Raw genomic sequence first — 17,447 nt, 5'->3', positions numbered from 1 at the left:
TTTTGAAAATTAACTAAAATCTCTGTGGTCATCATTTCAATAGGAACATAAAAGACGTGTAAGCTCCACAACCACAAGATCTGAAAGCTAATAAGCATGCTTGAGCATTAATACAGGGCACTTTCGAAGTACCCACAAAACATCAATCTCCCCTGATCCCACTGGCCAGTCTACGTAAATTTGTAACTTGGCATCAGTCAGTCCTGTCCTGACCCAAGCCAGATCTTGCTTACTCAGAACCAGCATCAACTTGACCTATTACAGTTGTTTAAATACTGAGAAATAAATGTGCATTCAAGAGATCTTTGCACCTCTGTGGAATATAAAGGTTACCAAGAAAGTTGTGGGTAAAAATTAGAAACTTGATTTTTGCTGCTTTGACTAATTTGCTAACCCTTTGAAAACTTACCTAGTCTACTGTCAGTTAAATTCCTGGTTCCTACAGCTTACCTAATTTTCTTCGATATTTTCCTCCCTCACATAATCTCATCTCTAACGTGTTTTAAGAAGGAAAAAAGTTCAGAATGTTATTCCCACATAGTCATTCATCTCCAGCAGCTGTGCTGGTCATAGGTAGATAAAGACGGAAGGAAAGCTGCAGCAGAGGCAGCAGACAGCTGGCCAGCATGCACCACTGTGCCCACCTGCTTCCTCTTATCCCACACCATCCTCTTTTCTTATCTCTTGCCCACTAATGCTCAGTATCCACACCCATTGGGACTGAAGCAGTTGCCTGTACCATCTTCCCTATGACCATAAAAGACACAGAATTCTAACCTGAAGCTCCCAAAGAAACTAGTCTCAAGACTAAGTTTTCCAAATATTCATACATCTCAAATACATTCAGCCTTGCCTCAAGTTCCTACACCCTGCAGTTAGGAACTGATACACAGGAAAGCACGAGGAGGAGGTCTATGAGGTAAGCTGCTTTGCTCTGCTATACCTGGTATCTACGGAGATTGCTCCAATTCTGTCTGGCTCTCTTATCAAGGCATAGGTCCATTATCTCTATTATAACTCCCTTCTCCTAGAGCATAACAGGTTAGCAGAACAAATGATGATCTATGACGTGCTTGGAGAAGAACCACAATCAAGAACAACCCCCCAAAGACTTCAGTGATGTCATATGAACAGAAACCCTCTGTATTTTACAGAACTATTCAAGTTCCAACTTTTTTACATCTTCTGGGAATTACTGTATATCTATTTTGTCTTTAAAAATATCCCAATTTTCTTTCTATCTCTTGAAAATTAAAGGTCAACTGATAACACCTTGTAGGTTTAGCTCCTTTGATATCATGTGACACCCAACCTGTCCACACACACGGTTTGACAAATAGACCAGAGCTGGACAAAATACCATAGATCCTCCAGTTACTTCAATGTGAACTTTACAAAGCCCCTCTCTCCGAAGTGCTGTATCTGAAGTCAAGGAACCTCCAGGATAACAGACAGAACTTAAAACATCTACCAAAGAGAAAACAAAAGTTACACAAAGGGATACTTTGAGCAGATAATATGATCCCTTACCGGGATTGGGTTGAAGGTATTCAATCGTTTTAGTCATTATTTCCATCACAGCTCTGCTGGTGACATCCACTTTCTGAAATGAGAAAATAAACGACAAAAATTATTGGCATTAGAACTTTAGTTTTTGCTTGAGTCTGTACACAAGCACCAGTGGTGCAACAGAGCAACGACAAGTCTCGCAGGATTTGAGGGACACTGGGGAGCATGGAAGTAATTGTGACGCTGTATTCAGCAGAGTTCTATCAAGATTTGGAAAGACTATTTATCCAAAAAGGAAGCTGGTAATTTCCTAAAATTTGTTTCAAAATATTCTTCATTATCTTCTGGCAAAAAATAAGTTGGATATAATGAAACATATTTTGCCCTAGAGGTATGATGGATGCCTACAGCGGATTAGGCATGGTGGCAGATTTTGCTGCCCTAAAGAAAGAATAATGTAACATCAACTCTGTTCATTCAACTAAGAAAGGGAAAACTTTTATTTAACTTCTGATAACATCCCAAGGATATAAAATCTTGAGCAAACACTTCTAGTAGGTCCTTGAACTTTTGGTTAGTTCTAAACAAAAATTTTGGTGCTAGAGTCTATACCTCACAACATTTGGAATGGTCAGTGTTTGCCTTCAATGTTCCCCAATATCCCCCCTTTGTCAGGCCCCTCCCCATATGCAGAGGCTGTGGAAGCTACTCAGTGCAGTTAGGTCCTCTCTGTCTTCCTTCATGAAATCCTTTTCTTATTCATGTGTGTGGTCCACTCATTCACTCTACAGGGTAAATGACTAGTGAGAATAAATGCATTCTCCTATCCAAGGCATGTGCCTGCAATATATGACATGGGTATGAGTGAGAACAATTTTTAATGTGGAGATTCAGGTATCAGTCAAGCCAAGGGAAAGTTTTTTGTTTGTTTTCTTACTGGAGTTCAAGGGCTTCTCCCGCAAATCTAAGAAACTTTTCCATAACCTGCTGCGTCTACATATTAAAGTTAGCTTTGCACGTAGTAAGCCTTCTGCCTTTCCATAATCTACCTATTAAAAGATTTTATATTTCAGTTGTTTTTCAATACTTAACAATTTCACATTCCATGGCAATCATATTACTCTGTGGGCCTGCTACTACTAGAAGCAACAGAGGAAAACATATTTTTTCTTGTGAGGTTATCTGCTATAAAATTACCTTAAAAAGAATCCTATTACAAATGCACCCTCCAACATATAAATCCTGTACCATGTCCTTGTGATTGATTCAAAATTTGAAGATGTTTTAGACTTGAGTATGTACTAGGTAGTGATTAGTTTCGAAGTGAATAGAGGCCCTCTGGAGTTGTGTGGTACATAACTTCTACAGCCATACATGAACGTCCTGGTAGTATTAGCAAAATGTCAATCAACTACTATGTACTCAAGTCATGGACTGTTTTATGCCAGGGAAATGGATTCAAAGGTGTGTACAGAACAAACACACTGAAACTCCATTGTACTTGTGTGATGGAAGGACAAATGCAGATCTCCTGAGGACTATACAACAAGAGATTATGGAATTAGATATCAAATGTATGCAAACACCTGTGTGGCTATGATGGGAAGAAAAAAAATTTCAGAAGTCAAGGTTTCTAAGAAAAAGTACCACAGTAATTCAACTATCCAATGACCAGTTGATATCTTAATGCTATCTGCTGCTAGAAGGCTGACCAATTTCCACCTTTCCCCATCTCTGTCCTTAATAATTATAACCATCAACATCATAAGGTGTTTTCTATTTGTCAGAAACTGTTCTAAGGGCTATAGATATCTTTACACATTTAATGCCCACAAACACTATAATGTATTAATAGATGAGGAAACAGACACACAGGGGTTAAGAAACTTACCCAATTCTGGCTCCAGGGTCTGTGTCTTTAACCACCACCCTATACTTCTTCTGTATTTATAGAGCTCTATATTTATAGAGCTCTTTTGCTTCTTCAAAGCAAAAGCTCCTCAGAAAAAGGCAACAATATCAAGCTGATAGTGAGACCCTGTCTTTAAAAAAATTTTAAAAAGTCAGCCAGGCATGGTGATGCGAGCCTGTAGTCCCAGCTACTCAGGGAGTTGAGGTGGGAAGATCGTTTGAGCCCAGGAGTTCAAGCCTGCAGTGAGCTATGACCATGCCACTACACTGCAGCCTGGGTGACTGCATGAGAGAGAGATTGATATGCTGAAATAAAAAAAAAAATTTTAAATAATAATTAATTTAAAAAAAGAGATAGGCAACAAGGGCATCTCTCAACTCACAGGGTAAGGAGAAAAGCACCCGCTATTCCATCTTCTACTTTTGTTTTGAAAGTCTTCAAAGTCTGTGTAAGCTTCACACACAAGAATATTCTAGCCTGAGACGCTATGAAAGGGGGCTCTCCAAACAACTTACTGGACCACACACCTCAGTTGCACAGGCCTCTCCACGGAGGCTGGGTGCTGGCAGTGCATGTCTCACCTGGCCCACAGGGAGGTCAGTGAGGAAGGCTGTGAAAACTAGTCCTCATTTCAGGTACAGAACCCCTCTTTTCCATTGAGCTCTATAAATACAGAGCGCAACTACTCAGGCTCTCTAAATAGAGCCACTAGCTTGGCTAAAGCCAGGGTCTAAGGGGATGCACACAGACGCTGGAGACACCAACACCAAAGTATTACATTTGGTCCCTGGAGTAGGAGTCCATCTCAAAAAGGAATTAGAAATAAAAACTAGCCCAGTGTCCCCTGTGGCTTGATGAAAGTCTCCCAGGAAGGACTCATACCACCCAGGCCTTTTCAGACTCTGTGCCCACTGAGGCAGGCTCTTTTACCACTTCTGGTTACCTAATCCAGGCATCATTATAGGACAAGTCCCATGTAAACTCTTTTGATTAGAGTATAAAATAATCTTCACTTAAAATCCACCTCAAAAAACAACTTTATTCAATATAGTTATTTGTGTATTTCATCATCAGGACATATAACAAAGAGGAAACAGCTTTTGGCAAATTCATTCACTAGGCCCTTGACCCTCAGTGCATTCTGATGGATAATTATTATATTTGATATAGTTAATGCATATAAGAAGAAGAAACCAGTAGAAAATCCAGTCCAGTGCTTTAATTTATTAAATGTCCACATCTGAGGCCTAGAGAAGGCAGATGAGCTCCCTGAGGTCATAGGACTGGTGTTGTCATGGGAAGAACAGTAGGGTTTCTAAAGGTCATGAATCAGAGGGTTTCTAAAACAGAATACCAGAGGGACCGAACTGTCCAACAACCACTTGCTATTCTGAAGTTATCTTCCAGTAGGAGGCTAACCAATTTCTAACTTCTCTCCATCTCTGTCCTCAATAATAATGCCCAGGACACTTCCGCTAAACGATACGGTGTCAGCCATAGCCAAGCTGAGGACCGTATCTCTGTGAGAATCCTGAAGGTACCTTGTGAGGCACTTGCTAGGAGAGTTATTTATAGACCTAAACTGGCAACATTCATGAACATATTCTCTTATTAACAGGTCTGATAAAGTCAGCAAGAAGATTTCCACCTAAATAATTTATTATAACCATCAAGAGCTTATTCCCACAATTTAACTGAACTTATGGCATATACCTGTTTATTTTCTCAATGCCCCAAATTTCTAATTCCTACTTGAAAGTAAATTTTGATGTGCCCTAAATACAACAACTTCCACTCCTATAAACTCCTGAGCCTCCATCTTCAACTAACCTTGCCTGGGACTGGGGTGGGGAGCCATGAGGGAAGGCAGTTTAAAGGAGGTGAAACTGTATATATACACACATACAGTATATACACATATATATATATATATATATATGTGTGTGTGTGTGTGTGTGTGTGTGTGTGTGTGTGTACACACACATACAAATACAGGCATGTTTTTAGGAAATAAAAACTTCTGTGTGGAATAAGTTTTTTTTTTTTCTGAAAACAAATGTGTAGGCATGTATTCTTCTGGGTTTTTTCCTTCAATTTTCTTAAAACCAAGATTTTAGCAACTCTCAATACTTTGACATCAGAAACTTCTTTTTCCATTATCCAGTTTTGTAACTTAAAACTTTGGGTAGGGAGGAAAATAGCTCTCTTAACCCTTTTTTACTTACTGTAACGTTTTTCTTCTTCATGTTAAGTCAGGGGTTGGCAAACTATGGCCAGTGGGCCAAATTCAGACCACTACCTGTTTCTACATTTTTAAATGGTTAAAAATATTCAAAACAAGACTACTATTTCACTGCACATAATTATAAGAAATTCAAATTTCAGCATCCTTATATAAGGTTTTATTAGAACACAGCCACACTCATTCATTTAAACACTGTCAATGCTTTTGTTTTTCAACAGCATTGGCAAGAAGTTGAAACACAGACCACATGGGCCCTCTAGCCCCCAAAAACCTAAAATCCTTACAAAAAACTTGCCAATGCCTGTGCTAGGTGCTGGTTTCACTAAGGTATGCCATGCTAAAGCTGTGGGTGATGCTGGACATTTCACCAGCTGTCTCAGTCCTTAGAGACAAGATCCTAGACAACAGAAAGGCACTGAATTGACTGGAATGGGGTTACTGTTCCAGAGGCAACTGAATATCACCTTTCTTCCCTGGAGAAGCACTCGTGAACAACAGGACACTCTTTGTGGAGCAACAAAAGAACTGAAAGGTATGATTTCATACTGTCAGATACCACATTATATCAGATGCTGTCACAGAGAAGCAGAGAAGACTTTAAGAAAACATTAGATGCCTTAAATGGAGCACAGATAGTTTGTGGGTTTAACGATCATTAATAAATAGCTGAACTAAGCACCCACTTGGACATGGGGTAACTCAAAGTAGTTACATAAAAGAAATGTTAAGATATCATGCAAAACACTAAAATCTTTTCAAATTTTTATTTTTTCTATCACTAAAGTTTAGAAAATGCAAGTATTAACAATGCACACGCACCCACTTTAAGTACTGAGAACTCTGAACAAAAACAGCTAAATAAGCAGTCACAGAGACATGATGAAAACTTTCCTGGGAAAGTCTGATCAGCAGTGAGATACAGGCTGGTCCAAGATGTTTTTAATAGCTCCGGACAGACTCAGAAGAGTTAACACACCTGTCCCCCAACTGCCTTGCTTTACAACAGCCATCTTATGTATTCAGGAAGGCTGACTAGCAATCTGTGTTAAAAAATAAATAAATAAAATAAACAAGATATCAGGCTAAGATCGCCCCAGTGTACTTTTTGCTAATCTTGGCCGTTTCCTTTAACAAGCTTGCAAATATACAGTAAACATGTAACTTAGAGCAAGCTTGCCATCACTGAATTTCAGGCTAAGTAGAAAGATGTCTTTAAAGCTCATCTTGTTTGGGGCTCTGGCCCTTCTTACAACTGCACGTTGGCAGGTGGGTGTCTTAGAACAGTGATCACACCTCCTCCTCTCCTGCCACACCATGAAGGAGACATCTGTGGGCATGGCAGACATCCATGGCACACCCAGGGAGGGATATGTGTCACTCTGAGCATGCTGGCTGGAACTTTACTCCTATCTCTCCCACTTGAGAGAGATCTTTGGAATCCAGTAAGAGTGACATCATTAAAAAGTGGCATTATTAGTAACAAACTACTAACCACGAACCTTACAAGAGATGACTAGTGTGCTTTCACATGACAGCTCGGAACTGTGGGTTCAGCCTCTCTTTGAATGTGAGCAGTGACAGGGAATCCAATAATTCCTGAGGCTTTTTTTTTTTTCAAACAGCTCTAACAGCCGAAAGTTTTTTCTTATATTGAGCCAGAATCTGCCTCCCCATGGTTTCTACTCATAAATTCTAGTTCTGCCACTTGGGGTTTTTAGAAAGATTGAACCCCTCTCCACCCAGTGACTGAGTGCACGATGATAATGACCATTGACAAGTTCCTATTGGCTTTTCCCCACACCCCACTCTGCCAAGAATCCTTTCTCATTCTCAAATGGAATGGCATTCTTTCTGTTCCTTCTCGACATCTTGCTCTTCTTAAAACTTGAGGTTGCCCCTTAAAAAGAATTACATATTTATTAAAGGGGGCTATAGCCATGTTTCTAACTCTAGGATTCCTTCTGGTTTCAACAGAAGGGAGTTCCCAGGATACTCTTCAGGCTTCCAAAAAATATACTAGACCCCTTGGCTTGGAATTCTGCGTTATCCATATATATAGGGCCAAGTGAAAATTTCAGGATTTAGCTCAAGCACTCTCTCTCCTACAAAGCTTCCACTGATCTACCCAGCCTGAATTAAGCATCTCTCCTAGGTCTTCTATGAGAATCCTCCCCAGGGCACCAAGCACCATGTCCTGTAAGCTCCTGATTTATGTGCCTATTTTTTTCATCAAAACTGGAAGCCCCTTGTAGATAGGCACGGTGCCTTAACTATCTTTGTATTCTTGGTGCCTAGCACAACGCCTGCCACATGAAGGCAGTTACAGATTTTCCAGGTGAATTAACGAATGTAACTACACACACACACACACACACACACACACACACACAAACCCACAGCATCATTGCCACAACTGACAGAAATTTAAGAAGGAACCACAGGATCCTCAAATTTCAGAACTTCCTCTTAACAGAAAAATTTGCAGCTCTTCAAAGAACAATTCCACTCAATGTCTGCACCATAGTAAGAAATTTAGCCTGTATTTTAAAAAGCTTGTAAGCAACAGGCAATATTTAAAACTGAAACAGAAACAATTCCCTGCAAGGCATTTAAGAGAAAGAGAGAAATCAATGTGGGCAGGGATCCTACAGAGACAACACAGCCATAGGATCCGCCCGATCACTCAGGGAAGGAGGCTGCAGGGGATTTTACTGCATCAAGGCAGGAGAGCCTGAGGGCAGTGGATTAGAGAAATACCTCTAGGAAAACCCACTTTTCTCTCCCAGTAGCACTGCTTGATGCAAAGCTCTCGTTTATTTACTTTGATGTCTAATTGTACCTCTGAGAATACAACTAAACAAAGGTCTCTCTACCCCAAATGCTTCATCAACAGAAAACCAACTATGGAAAGGTGATTGTTCTGTAGGCTTAGGAACACTGAGCTAAAATCTTTCTGTGAATAATAAATAGAAGGAGAGAAAAGATTTCAGAGTCTGAATGCAATGCCTAGTGCTTTTCAATTACTGCAGAAATCTTACACTCTTAATGTAGATTTAGCATGGGTAGGGAGTACAAAATCTACAACAGAGCCAGCGACAAAAGATGTGTGGAATAAAATAATTTCTACACTGCAGTGAAATCTTAATCTCTCAACTGACTTAGGTATAAACTCACACACAGAACCATGAGTGTGTTCCTGAAATAATCAGAAGTTTACTTTATTGCAGGAATATCTTGATTTTGAAATAAAAGCTTCAGAAACTTTTCTATGAATTAGGAAAAATAAACTTTATACTTTATTTTCAGACTCAGAGGGATTTCTGTTGGTATTTGCCTAAAGTATAATGAAATTCTTGCAAGATCCTCTTTTACTTTAATTAGTTTGCAAGACTGGCATACATTTCATAGCAAAATAAGCCTCCAAAGGTCTAATTAGTTGCTCAGTGATCAACTACTCAGTTCTCCAAATTTCCTGTTCTTTTCAGTCTCATTTAAGAAGCAGAAAGTTAGTTTGCCTTAGCTTAGACAGTGAGCTACCTACTTATTCCCTTTAGTCCTGACAGATGCTAAAAGCAGGAGCCAAATTCTGATTCCCAGTACTTAGTTTCAAATTCCTAAATACTTGTCTAATCTGTCATTAATGACACAACTCTGGCCACGTGGCATACTATAAATGCTCTCTTGGGGATGCAGCAGCATCAAAGGATAAGGGGCCCCAGTAAGACTGGCTGTAGACATAGGCCAGTGCAAATGAACAGACCCAAGGGGCCATTCATCACGAGGGGTGAGGACTCCAATATTACAGGGAGTGGAGGAGTCAGAGCCAAGTCATTCTGGGAATGTGCCTGAGTATCTGGAGACTTGGATGCTGCAGAAGATGTGAACTACTATTTCCAGAAGTATGAGTATCAGTGGCTACCAGCTTTAGTTGAAGATCAGGTGGTATTTGGAACTATCCAGAGATGAGAAACAGGGACCAATGCAGACTTCAGTCCAGTCAGGGCAAGTAGCTGCCTGCTGGGCATTAGGTATAACAGGCTGGCTGCCTAGACTTCTGGCTGGGACCTAGGACTCTAGTAAAAAATCTCCTCACCAGTGGGTGCCCATCAGTAAGGCCAATCTCAAGATTTTAGCCAGAATGACCAGCTGGGTCAACACTACGCCGTCTCATTTCACAAGACTCCTGCCTCTTGGCAACTCATGTTTTTTTCAGGAACTCAAATGTTCTCTTCTTGCCTGCTTGCATGCTGTTTCCTTACCAGAAACACAATAGGCTCTGCTAATTCTTACACACCTTCACTTAACTATCAGGGAGGGCTTCCCTGACCACCTGCCAGTGAGCTTCCTTTGTGTCAGGCTTGTCTAGCACCATGTTTCATGAACCTTGCCCATCTAGTCAGTACTTGTCCCAAGTTTGCCTTCCCCACTAAACTATGAACTTCATATACTCAGGAACCTTGTCTCTATCCTACATGCCTAGCTCACAGGAGGCACACAGCAAATACTTATTGAATTCATCAACAAACTCATCAGGAGAAAAACTGAAAAAGACAGGCAGAAAGCACTTAGGAATTTTCTTTGTTTGATCCTTTGCACAAACAGCAAAAATAGCAAAACTGAGGCAGCCTCTGGAACTGATGTGGACTAAGAAAAAAATATTAGGCCCCTAAAAAACTTCTGGTAGAGTCAAAATTAGAATATAAAGAAAATAACTGCTTTGCTAAAATAAAGTACGAAAGCAACATTCTTAATAATGCTTAAATGTGGTTTCTAGGTACATCACAGGCTTGTGACATCCTCTTTTGCTCAAGTACAGGATTTGTACTACCTTATCCATTACCCACCAGTCACTTAACACCTAAAATATTTATTTGCACAATTCCATACACACTATTCATCATAAGTCTAAATATCACTTGCTGTGAACAGCCTCAAAGTGAAAGAAAAGTGAGAGAGAAAATATGGCTTATGTCCCAAATGAAATGAAATGAGACATTTTGTTCACTACCTCCACCTTCCCTTGTTGAGAACCTGCTGTCTTTTGGGAAGAACGCTAAATGATTTACGCTATTTCTAATCCTTAATAAAAATCCCCCAAGTGGGTATTAGTATTTTTATTTGACATTTATTAAAAAATAGAGGCTCTGAGCAATAAAATGGACTTTGGCAACAAATGGCAGAAGTGGAGTTTGGGCCAAAGTCAGGAGACTCAAAAACTGCCCAGCTGCCTCTAGCTGACATTGTCCAATCAGGGAAGTCCTCTAGAGCCAGAGAGTGACTCAAAACTCTCCTGAAAACATCTGAGACATCATTCTCCACCTTGTCCTCTTTTCTTCCCACCTCACCCTAATTCAAACACCAGATCCGCAGGGTCCTTACTTGGAAAAGTGCAGAATGACATTTCACCTTTACTGATGTTTTATTCTCGAAATAGTATAAAGTCAAGACATTTTACATTTTCTGTTTTAAAATACACACTAAAAGGAGACAATTTTTTAAAATAATAAAATATATTCTCAGATACCAGTGGTAAACAGTTTCCCTTTTTCTCTTGTCCTCTGATGATGTTAAAAAGAACTCTAGGTGGTGAAGACTTACCCTCTCCATCTCTTTGAAGTCATCATCCAGCTTGGTTCCTTCAGCTCCCCCAACCTTCTCACTCACTTTCTGTAGAAAATAAGAAAAGAAGAATTACTATAAATCATTTCTTTTAAAAAGACGATTGTTAAACATTCCAAGCACTTTCATACATCATCTAATGTAATCTCATAACCATTCTCTGACTTAGGTGGAGACTCCCATTTTCAGAGGAGCAAACTGTGTGTGGCTCAGAGGGTTTAAACAACCTACCAAAGGCCATGTTCCTGGTGGGGCATTGAAGCAAGAATTCAAACTTATATCTTCTGATTTCAATCCTAGTGCTCTTTCTATTATATAAATCATTATATAACTACCTAATCACTAACATTTTCCTCTTGAGAGTTCTAAGGGACAACAGCATCACAGAACAATCATTTCCCTCTGATAATGGATCTAAAATGCCATCTAGGTAGAAAATTGCTACTTCTTCAACCTATTCCTCAATGGGCTATTGAACAGATAATCAAAAACATCTATCAAACTGTTAAGAAAAGAAAAAAAAAAACTCAGCCCAGCTCATCTTCAGATAAAAGGACTTGAACAGTAGTTTTATAAAGCTCCCTGTCTCATAAAGTTGTCTACATCCTTACATATATACAACAAGCTATATGGAAAGATGTGCAATCATTTCCCAATTATCAATTAACACATGCAAATTTTCATTTTCTGCATGCAAAAGTATATTCATAAAAAATTAGATATCCTGTTTTATTCTGAAATAATGACTCAAATTAAGTCTAGTAAAAATGTATGAGGGGATTACATGAAAGATACTTTGATTTCATCAAAGACAGAAATACTGAATGCTAATGACACAAGACTTTCATTCCCTTTAAATTACCCTAAATGTAAAGATAGATGCTTTTTCCTAAGATGTCACTGTATTACATAAAGTTATCACACACAGATATCAAGGTATGATTTCTAATTTCCTTCAATAGCAGTTGGGTTCAGGGTCTTTGCATAGGATTCCCCTTACGGCCAACCTGACGCAGTCTCCGCAACAACCTGGGTTATCTCAGTGAGCTTGGTTCACCTCCCTCTAAAGGGGCCCCTGGATACCTGGCTCCATCTCTGGCCATGGACACTCTGCTGTCCCCCTGTTGGGGCCTGAATTGTATTCTTTACCCTCTCTTTCTCTTTGTTCTTTACTCCTGCTTCAAAAGAGAAAACCTTCAAAAGAGACCACCCTTGGGAAATCTGAGAGTCAAAGTTCTATCACCACTCTGGCCCTGCATAGCAGATACCATCCATTTCACCCATCAGTAGTAGCAGGAGGAATATGGTTCCCCTACTCCTTGCTAGTTACACAGAGTGGTTATGAAATTTAAATGGCATGATAATTGTAAGAAATTGTAAGAACCCATGTCCGAACCTATATGGTGTACAATAAATCCTAATTCCATTCTTTCACCAATAAAGTGCATATATGCTTACAGCATCCTCCTTTCTCTCGTCAATTTCTTTAATTATTGTTTCAAACTTTGAGAAGAAGCTAGCAATTTTCATTAACATAATGCAATCTTAGGTATACACAGGTAAATGATTCGAAGTGAAAGGTTAATAAAGACATATTAACACTTTTAATTTGTATCACTGACATATGCTTTCACTTGCAATTTAATGTATACCCTGAGAACCATAGAGAACAGATATTACTATGTTGCATAAAGTGAATTACTTGTCCACAGTAGACATCTCTAGCTAGGAAGAGGTGGAACTAGGACCTGAACTCAGTTTTTCCATGCGCACCACGGCACTGAAGAGCTGTCCATGGTGCTGGCCTTCTCTGCCTCAAGTTCCATCAGATTCAGATAGCCAGAGGTGAATTCACTGCCTTAACTCTTGACCCTGGACATCAGCCCTGTCTATCACTTAACTTGTGCCATGGATGAAGCTGACTATCACCTCTTCCAGCAGTCTGCACAGGTCCAGGCTTTGTCTGGCATCAATACTGCCTCACCTTTATAAGCCTGTACCACCTGTGATCTGATCCAGCAGCCAGCTTCTTGGCTTGTGTTCTTAAAAGGATTTTTACCAAACTTGAAATTGAGGGGAAGGATAGAATTCAGTTTAGAGCCTCCTAGTGCAATTCCAAGTGCCAGTGACTTGACCTGTATTTTGAGATGTAAGTTATAGAAAATAAGAGAAAGGGGCCTTAAAGATTATTAAATTTTCCCTATCACCAAATTTTTACTCTGTAACACTGATTCCCTCCTTCCCACTTTGCTCAATGACAGTGGTTTTAGCTCACATGTCAGTCAGCCCATCTTGTGTCTTATTCTTGAAATACATGGTTTGCCATTAAATTTCGCTGGGAAACTCAGATCTAGCTGAACTCTGACACAGTAAAGAAACATCTGCTACACAATCTCAATATCAATTGTCATCTCCATTCAACATGACTGGACTCACTATATCCCAAGGTTTCATTTTTGTCAAAGAGGATCATAACAGATAGATCACTCACACAACCTGTGACTGAAATATTTAGTTTTATTTGCAAAGTGGACACACAAAAAATGTACCTGTGAAATGCCCATTTATAAAAAATCCTGGTAACCTTGGGTTAAGCACATTTTGACCAACTCCAGAGAATAAAAAGCACAAGGGCCTATATCACACTTTCAATCCTATATTTTTCAACTGATGGTGATTTTGATTGCTCCCTGCTTTTGCATCCATCAATAGCTTATCAACGCAGTAGTTGGCTCCCTATATCAAAATGCATACTGGAATGCCACTGGCCATTAATAATTCAGAACTAGTCCTGATAACACACTGTGGCCAACTCCTCAGTGTACGGGCTTTAATGATTTGGTTTACAAGAATGGTGTGTGTATGTTCAAAAAAAAGAGAGGGAGGGAGAGAAGAAAGGGATAGGGAGAGGGAGAGAAAAGCACGTCAGTGAGAAGAGAGGAGAAGAGATCATTTCTCTTTTCCATAAAAGCTGACATTTGAGCTGCTCTGGGAGAGTTCACCAAATACAGTGAATGATGCCAGCAGTCAGATACTGATACTGGCCTGACTGGCTGGTTGATATAAAAATTTCTCCTCTAATTAGCTTCATGGGGGAAAAAAGTAATATTCAAGATGACATCTATATTGTTCTTTGGGCTATTTTTCCAAGTCACAAAGGATCTAAATATATCAAGGCCTTGAATTAAACAGGGGGGGCTAAATAACAACTGACTCATTCCTTAGGAGTACTGCAAATATTTTCTCCTCCTTTTCTTTAAGTAACATTACTGAAACTTCCTTTCACTTTATGCCTAAGAATCAAGGTGAAGAACACAGGTTCCCTGAGTCCGTCTGGCCTATAATGAACAGAGTTCTGTTTTCCTTAGCTGCTACATCTTGTGCTATTATTTTCTAGTGAAGTGGTACCTAAAACTAAAGTTTAATAGTACAGAATATTTTTGTAATGCTGTTTAGTATGCTTTTACTGATATACTTGCCATTTAAGAAACTGATCACCTATTTAAATGAACATTAGCAAAAGGTCATGTAACCAAGATATTTGTACCGCCCTAATATCCTGAAATAAAAAAAAAGAAACATGGTATGAATATAACTGCACATTTTAAACAATTTGGGAAAATGTATGTTTCTAAGTATATATCTACTAGGTAAATTAAAATGCTAAACACATAAATGGAAAATAAACTTAATTATATTTTCTTAGGAAAAAAAAAAAGCAAAAGGTATTTGAATGAAACAGAACAGTGCCAGTCAGCCAATATGTCCCTCTGTACCATCTAAAAACATTAAGGGTTCAAAACCCTCAATAGTACCAATGTAGTGCAACATGCGAGCTTATACTTCTAATCTTTCCTGCTATTACACTTCTCATACACTCTGTATTCCAACCAAACCAAAAATCTCACCTTCCTCTATCATTATATTCCTCACAAGAGGCACTCAGTAAAGATTTGTTGATCTGAACTGCAATGTACTTTTGTGAATATTAATGTTAAGTTGACTGAGAGGTGGCATAAAGTGAGGCAAATAAGACTGATCACCTCACTCTGGGATGGTATTTCAAGAAGCACAGCTTTCACTTTTTAATGGGGTTGTTTGTCTTTTGGGGCAAAGTACATGAACAGAAGCTTTTCAAAAGACGACAAATGGTCAATAAACATATGAAAAAATACTCAATGTCACTAATAATCAAGGAAATGCAAATTAAAACCACAATGAAGTATCACTTTATCCCAGTTAGGAAGGCATTAAAAAGTCCAAAAACAACAGATGCTGGCATGGATGCAGAGAAGAAGGAACACTTATACACTGTTGATGGGACTGAAAATTAGTACAACCTCTACGGAAACAGTATGGAGATTCCTGAAAGAACTAAAAGTCAACCTACCATTACATCCAGCAATCCCGCTACTGTGTATTTACCCAAAGGAAAAGAAGTCATTGTATACCCGCACGTGAATGTTTACCACAGCACAATTCTCAACTGCAAAGATGTGGAATCAACCCAAATACCCATCACTTCGTAAGCAGATTAACAAAATATGGTATATGTATATCATGGAATACTACTCAGCCATCAAAAAGGATGAATTCAGGCCTTTTGCAACAATTTAATGGAACTGGAGAACGTTCTACTAAGTATCTAAAGAATGGAAAAACCACCACCACATGCACTATTACACTGGAACTAACTGATGAGCACACAGGTGCACAGAGTGAAGTAAAATTCAGAGGAAATCAAGCAGGTGGGTAGGGGGCAGGAGGGGATGAGCAAAAACCTACCTAATGGGTACAATGAACACTATCTGGGTGATGAGCACACATATAGCCCTGACTCAAGCATTACAAAAGCGATCCATGTAACCAAAAACATCTGTACCCCTGTAATACTTTGAAATTTTAAACAGCACAACTTTCGAAAAAGAAAATAAATACAGTCAACTCATGTTTTAATTAAAAGTCTTAATTTTGAGCCTGCAGTTGTGGTTGTCTCATGCTATTTTTTTTCCCATATTCCAAATTAGAAAAATGTCAAAGAAGACCAGCAGCAAGAGACAGCTTAGATAAATGACCACTGTTCCCAGCCCAAAGGATGCTGCAGTGCTTTCCAACAATGACTCATTCTCCCCAAGTTAGCTGTCACCGCTAGGCAGAAGACATTCCACACTTTAGCTGCAGCTTTGATTCCTCTCAGCATTGCATTTCATTAACCAAATGCTTAAAAGCCAACTACTGTATCTCCAATTGCCTTTTATAAAGGTCTCCTTGAAAATCACATTGTCGGTGAAATTCAATAGGCTTAAGACCAAATTTATTCATACCTTCCACATCTGCAAAGTTGTTTACCTCCTAACTTCCCTGTTTTTGTTTGGCTGTATCTCTCACTATTCGTCATACAAAGCCAGGTTTCTTTACCATGCACCAAATGTGCTGTGTTTATTCCTCCTGCTTTGTACCTGAACCTATTTATCTTTTCTGTTCTTCAGCTTCTACCACTCGTCTAAAATGCCCATCCAGATTTCACTCTCTCCACCATCTCTGATTGTCCATCCCAGCTGGAAGATATCAGACTCCCTTTGCACTCTCAATGACACTCATCATCTGCTGGATTACCCAGAAGCAACTACTTGATGAGTAAAATTGCTGAAGATCTTTGCTGATCTGAATTGTAACATTCTGACAGCAGGAATTATTATACATAGTACATGCTCTGTTGTTTGCAAATGTGAGACTGCAGTAATTAACATAGTGCTTGCAGAGCAGAAAAAATATTTTTCGATGAATTATTCTAAAACCAAACATTACATGTAAATTAAAGGAAGACCCTTAACTATAAGTTAGCATTTCCTCTGTATCTCCTTCTTAACAGTTTAATATCCCCTCTGAAGTATAATATCTTCTTCTTTGTTAGCAACAGGCAAAAAATAAGAAAATTCAACAAACGATTACGCATCACATTTTATTTAGAGCCAAGGCTAAAGAAAATTCTATCTTCACTGTAACTATTCTACATTCATCAACTATATTATTTTTAATACAACTACAATTAGTATTAATGACATATATTCTTCCCATTAATACTGGTGCTATCCAAATATATTTTAGTTCATAAACATATGTATGTATGTTCCTATATAAATACACACATATGTGAGCAAA

General features: G+C 39.0%; 1 protein-coding gene across 1 annotated transcript in view; it reads right to left on the bottom strand.

The window, feature by feature from the left end:
* SH3GL2 (SH3-domain GRB2-like 2) overlaps positions 1–17,447 on the bottom strand; it is a 242,853-nt gene that overhangs the window by 32,547 nt on the left and 192,859 nt on the right. Inside the window, exons 2-3 of the mRNA XM_012665046.1 lie at positions 11,265–11,333; positions 1,531–1,603 (exon numbers count right to left, since the gene is read on the bottom strand). Coding sequence (XP_012520500.1) covers positions 1,531–1,603; positions 11,265–11,333 — 142 coding nt within the window. The remainder of the gene's footprint in view (positions 1–1,530; positions 1,604–11,264; positions 11,334–17,447) is intronic.

This window comes from Propithecus coquereli, unplaced genomic scaffold (genome assembly GCF_000956105.1).
Source record: "Propithecus coquereli isolate 6110/MARCELLA unplaced genomic scaffold, Pcoq_1.0 Scaffold95, whole genome shotgun sequence".
Taxonomy (NCBI): Eukaryota; Metazoa; Chordata; class Mammalia; order Primates; family Indriidae; genus Propithecus; species Propithecus coquereli.
Note: the sequence above shows the minus strand (reverse complement) of the source record. Positions and strands in the feature narration are given on the sequence as shown.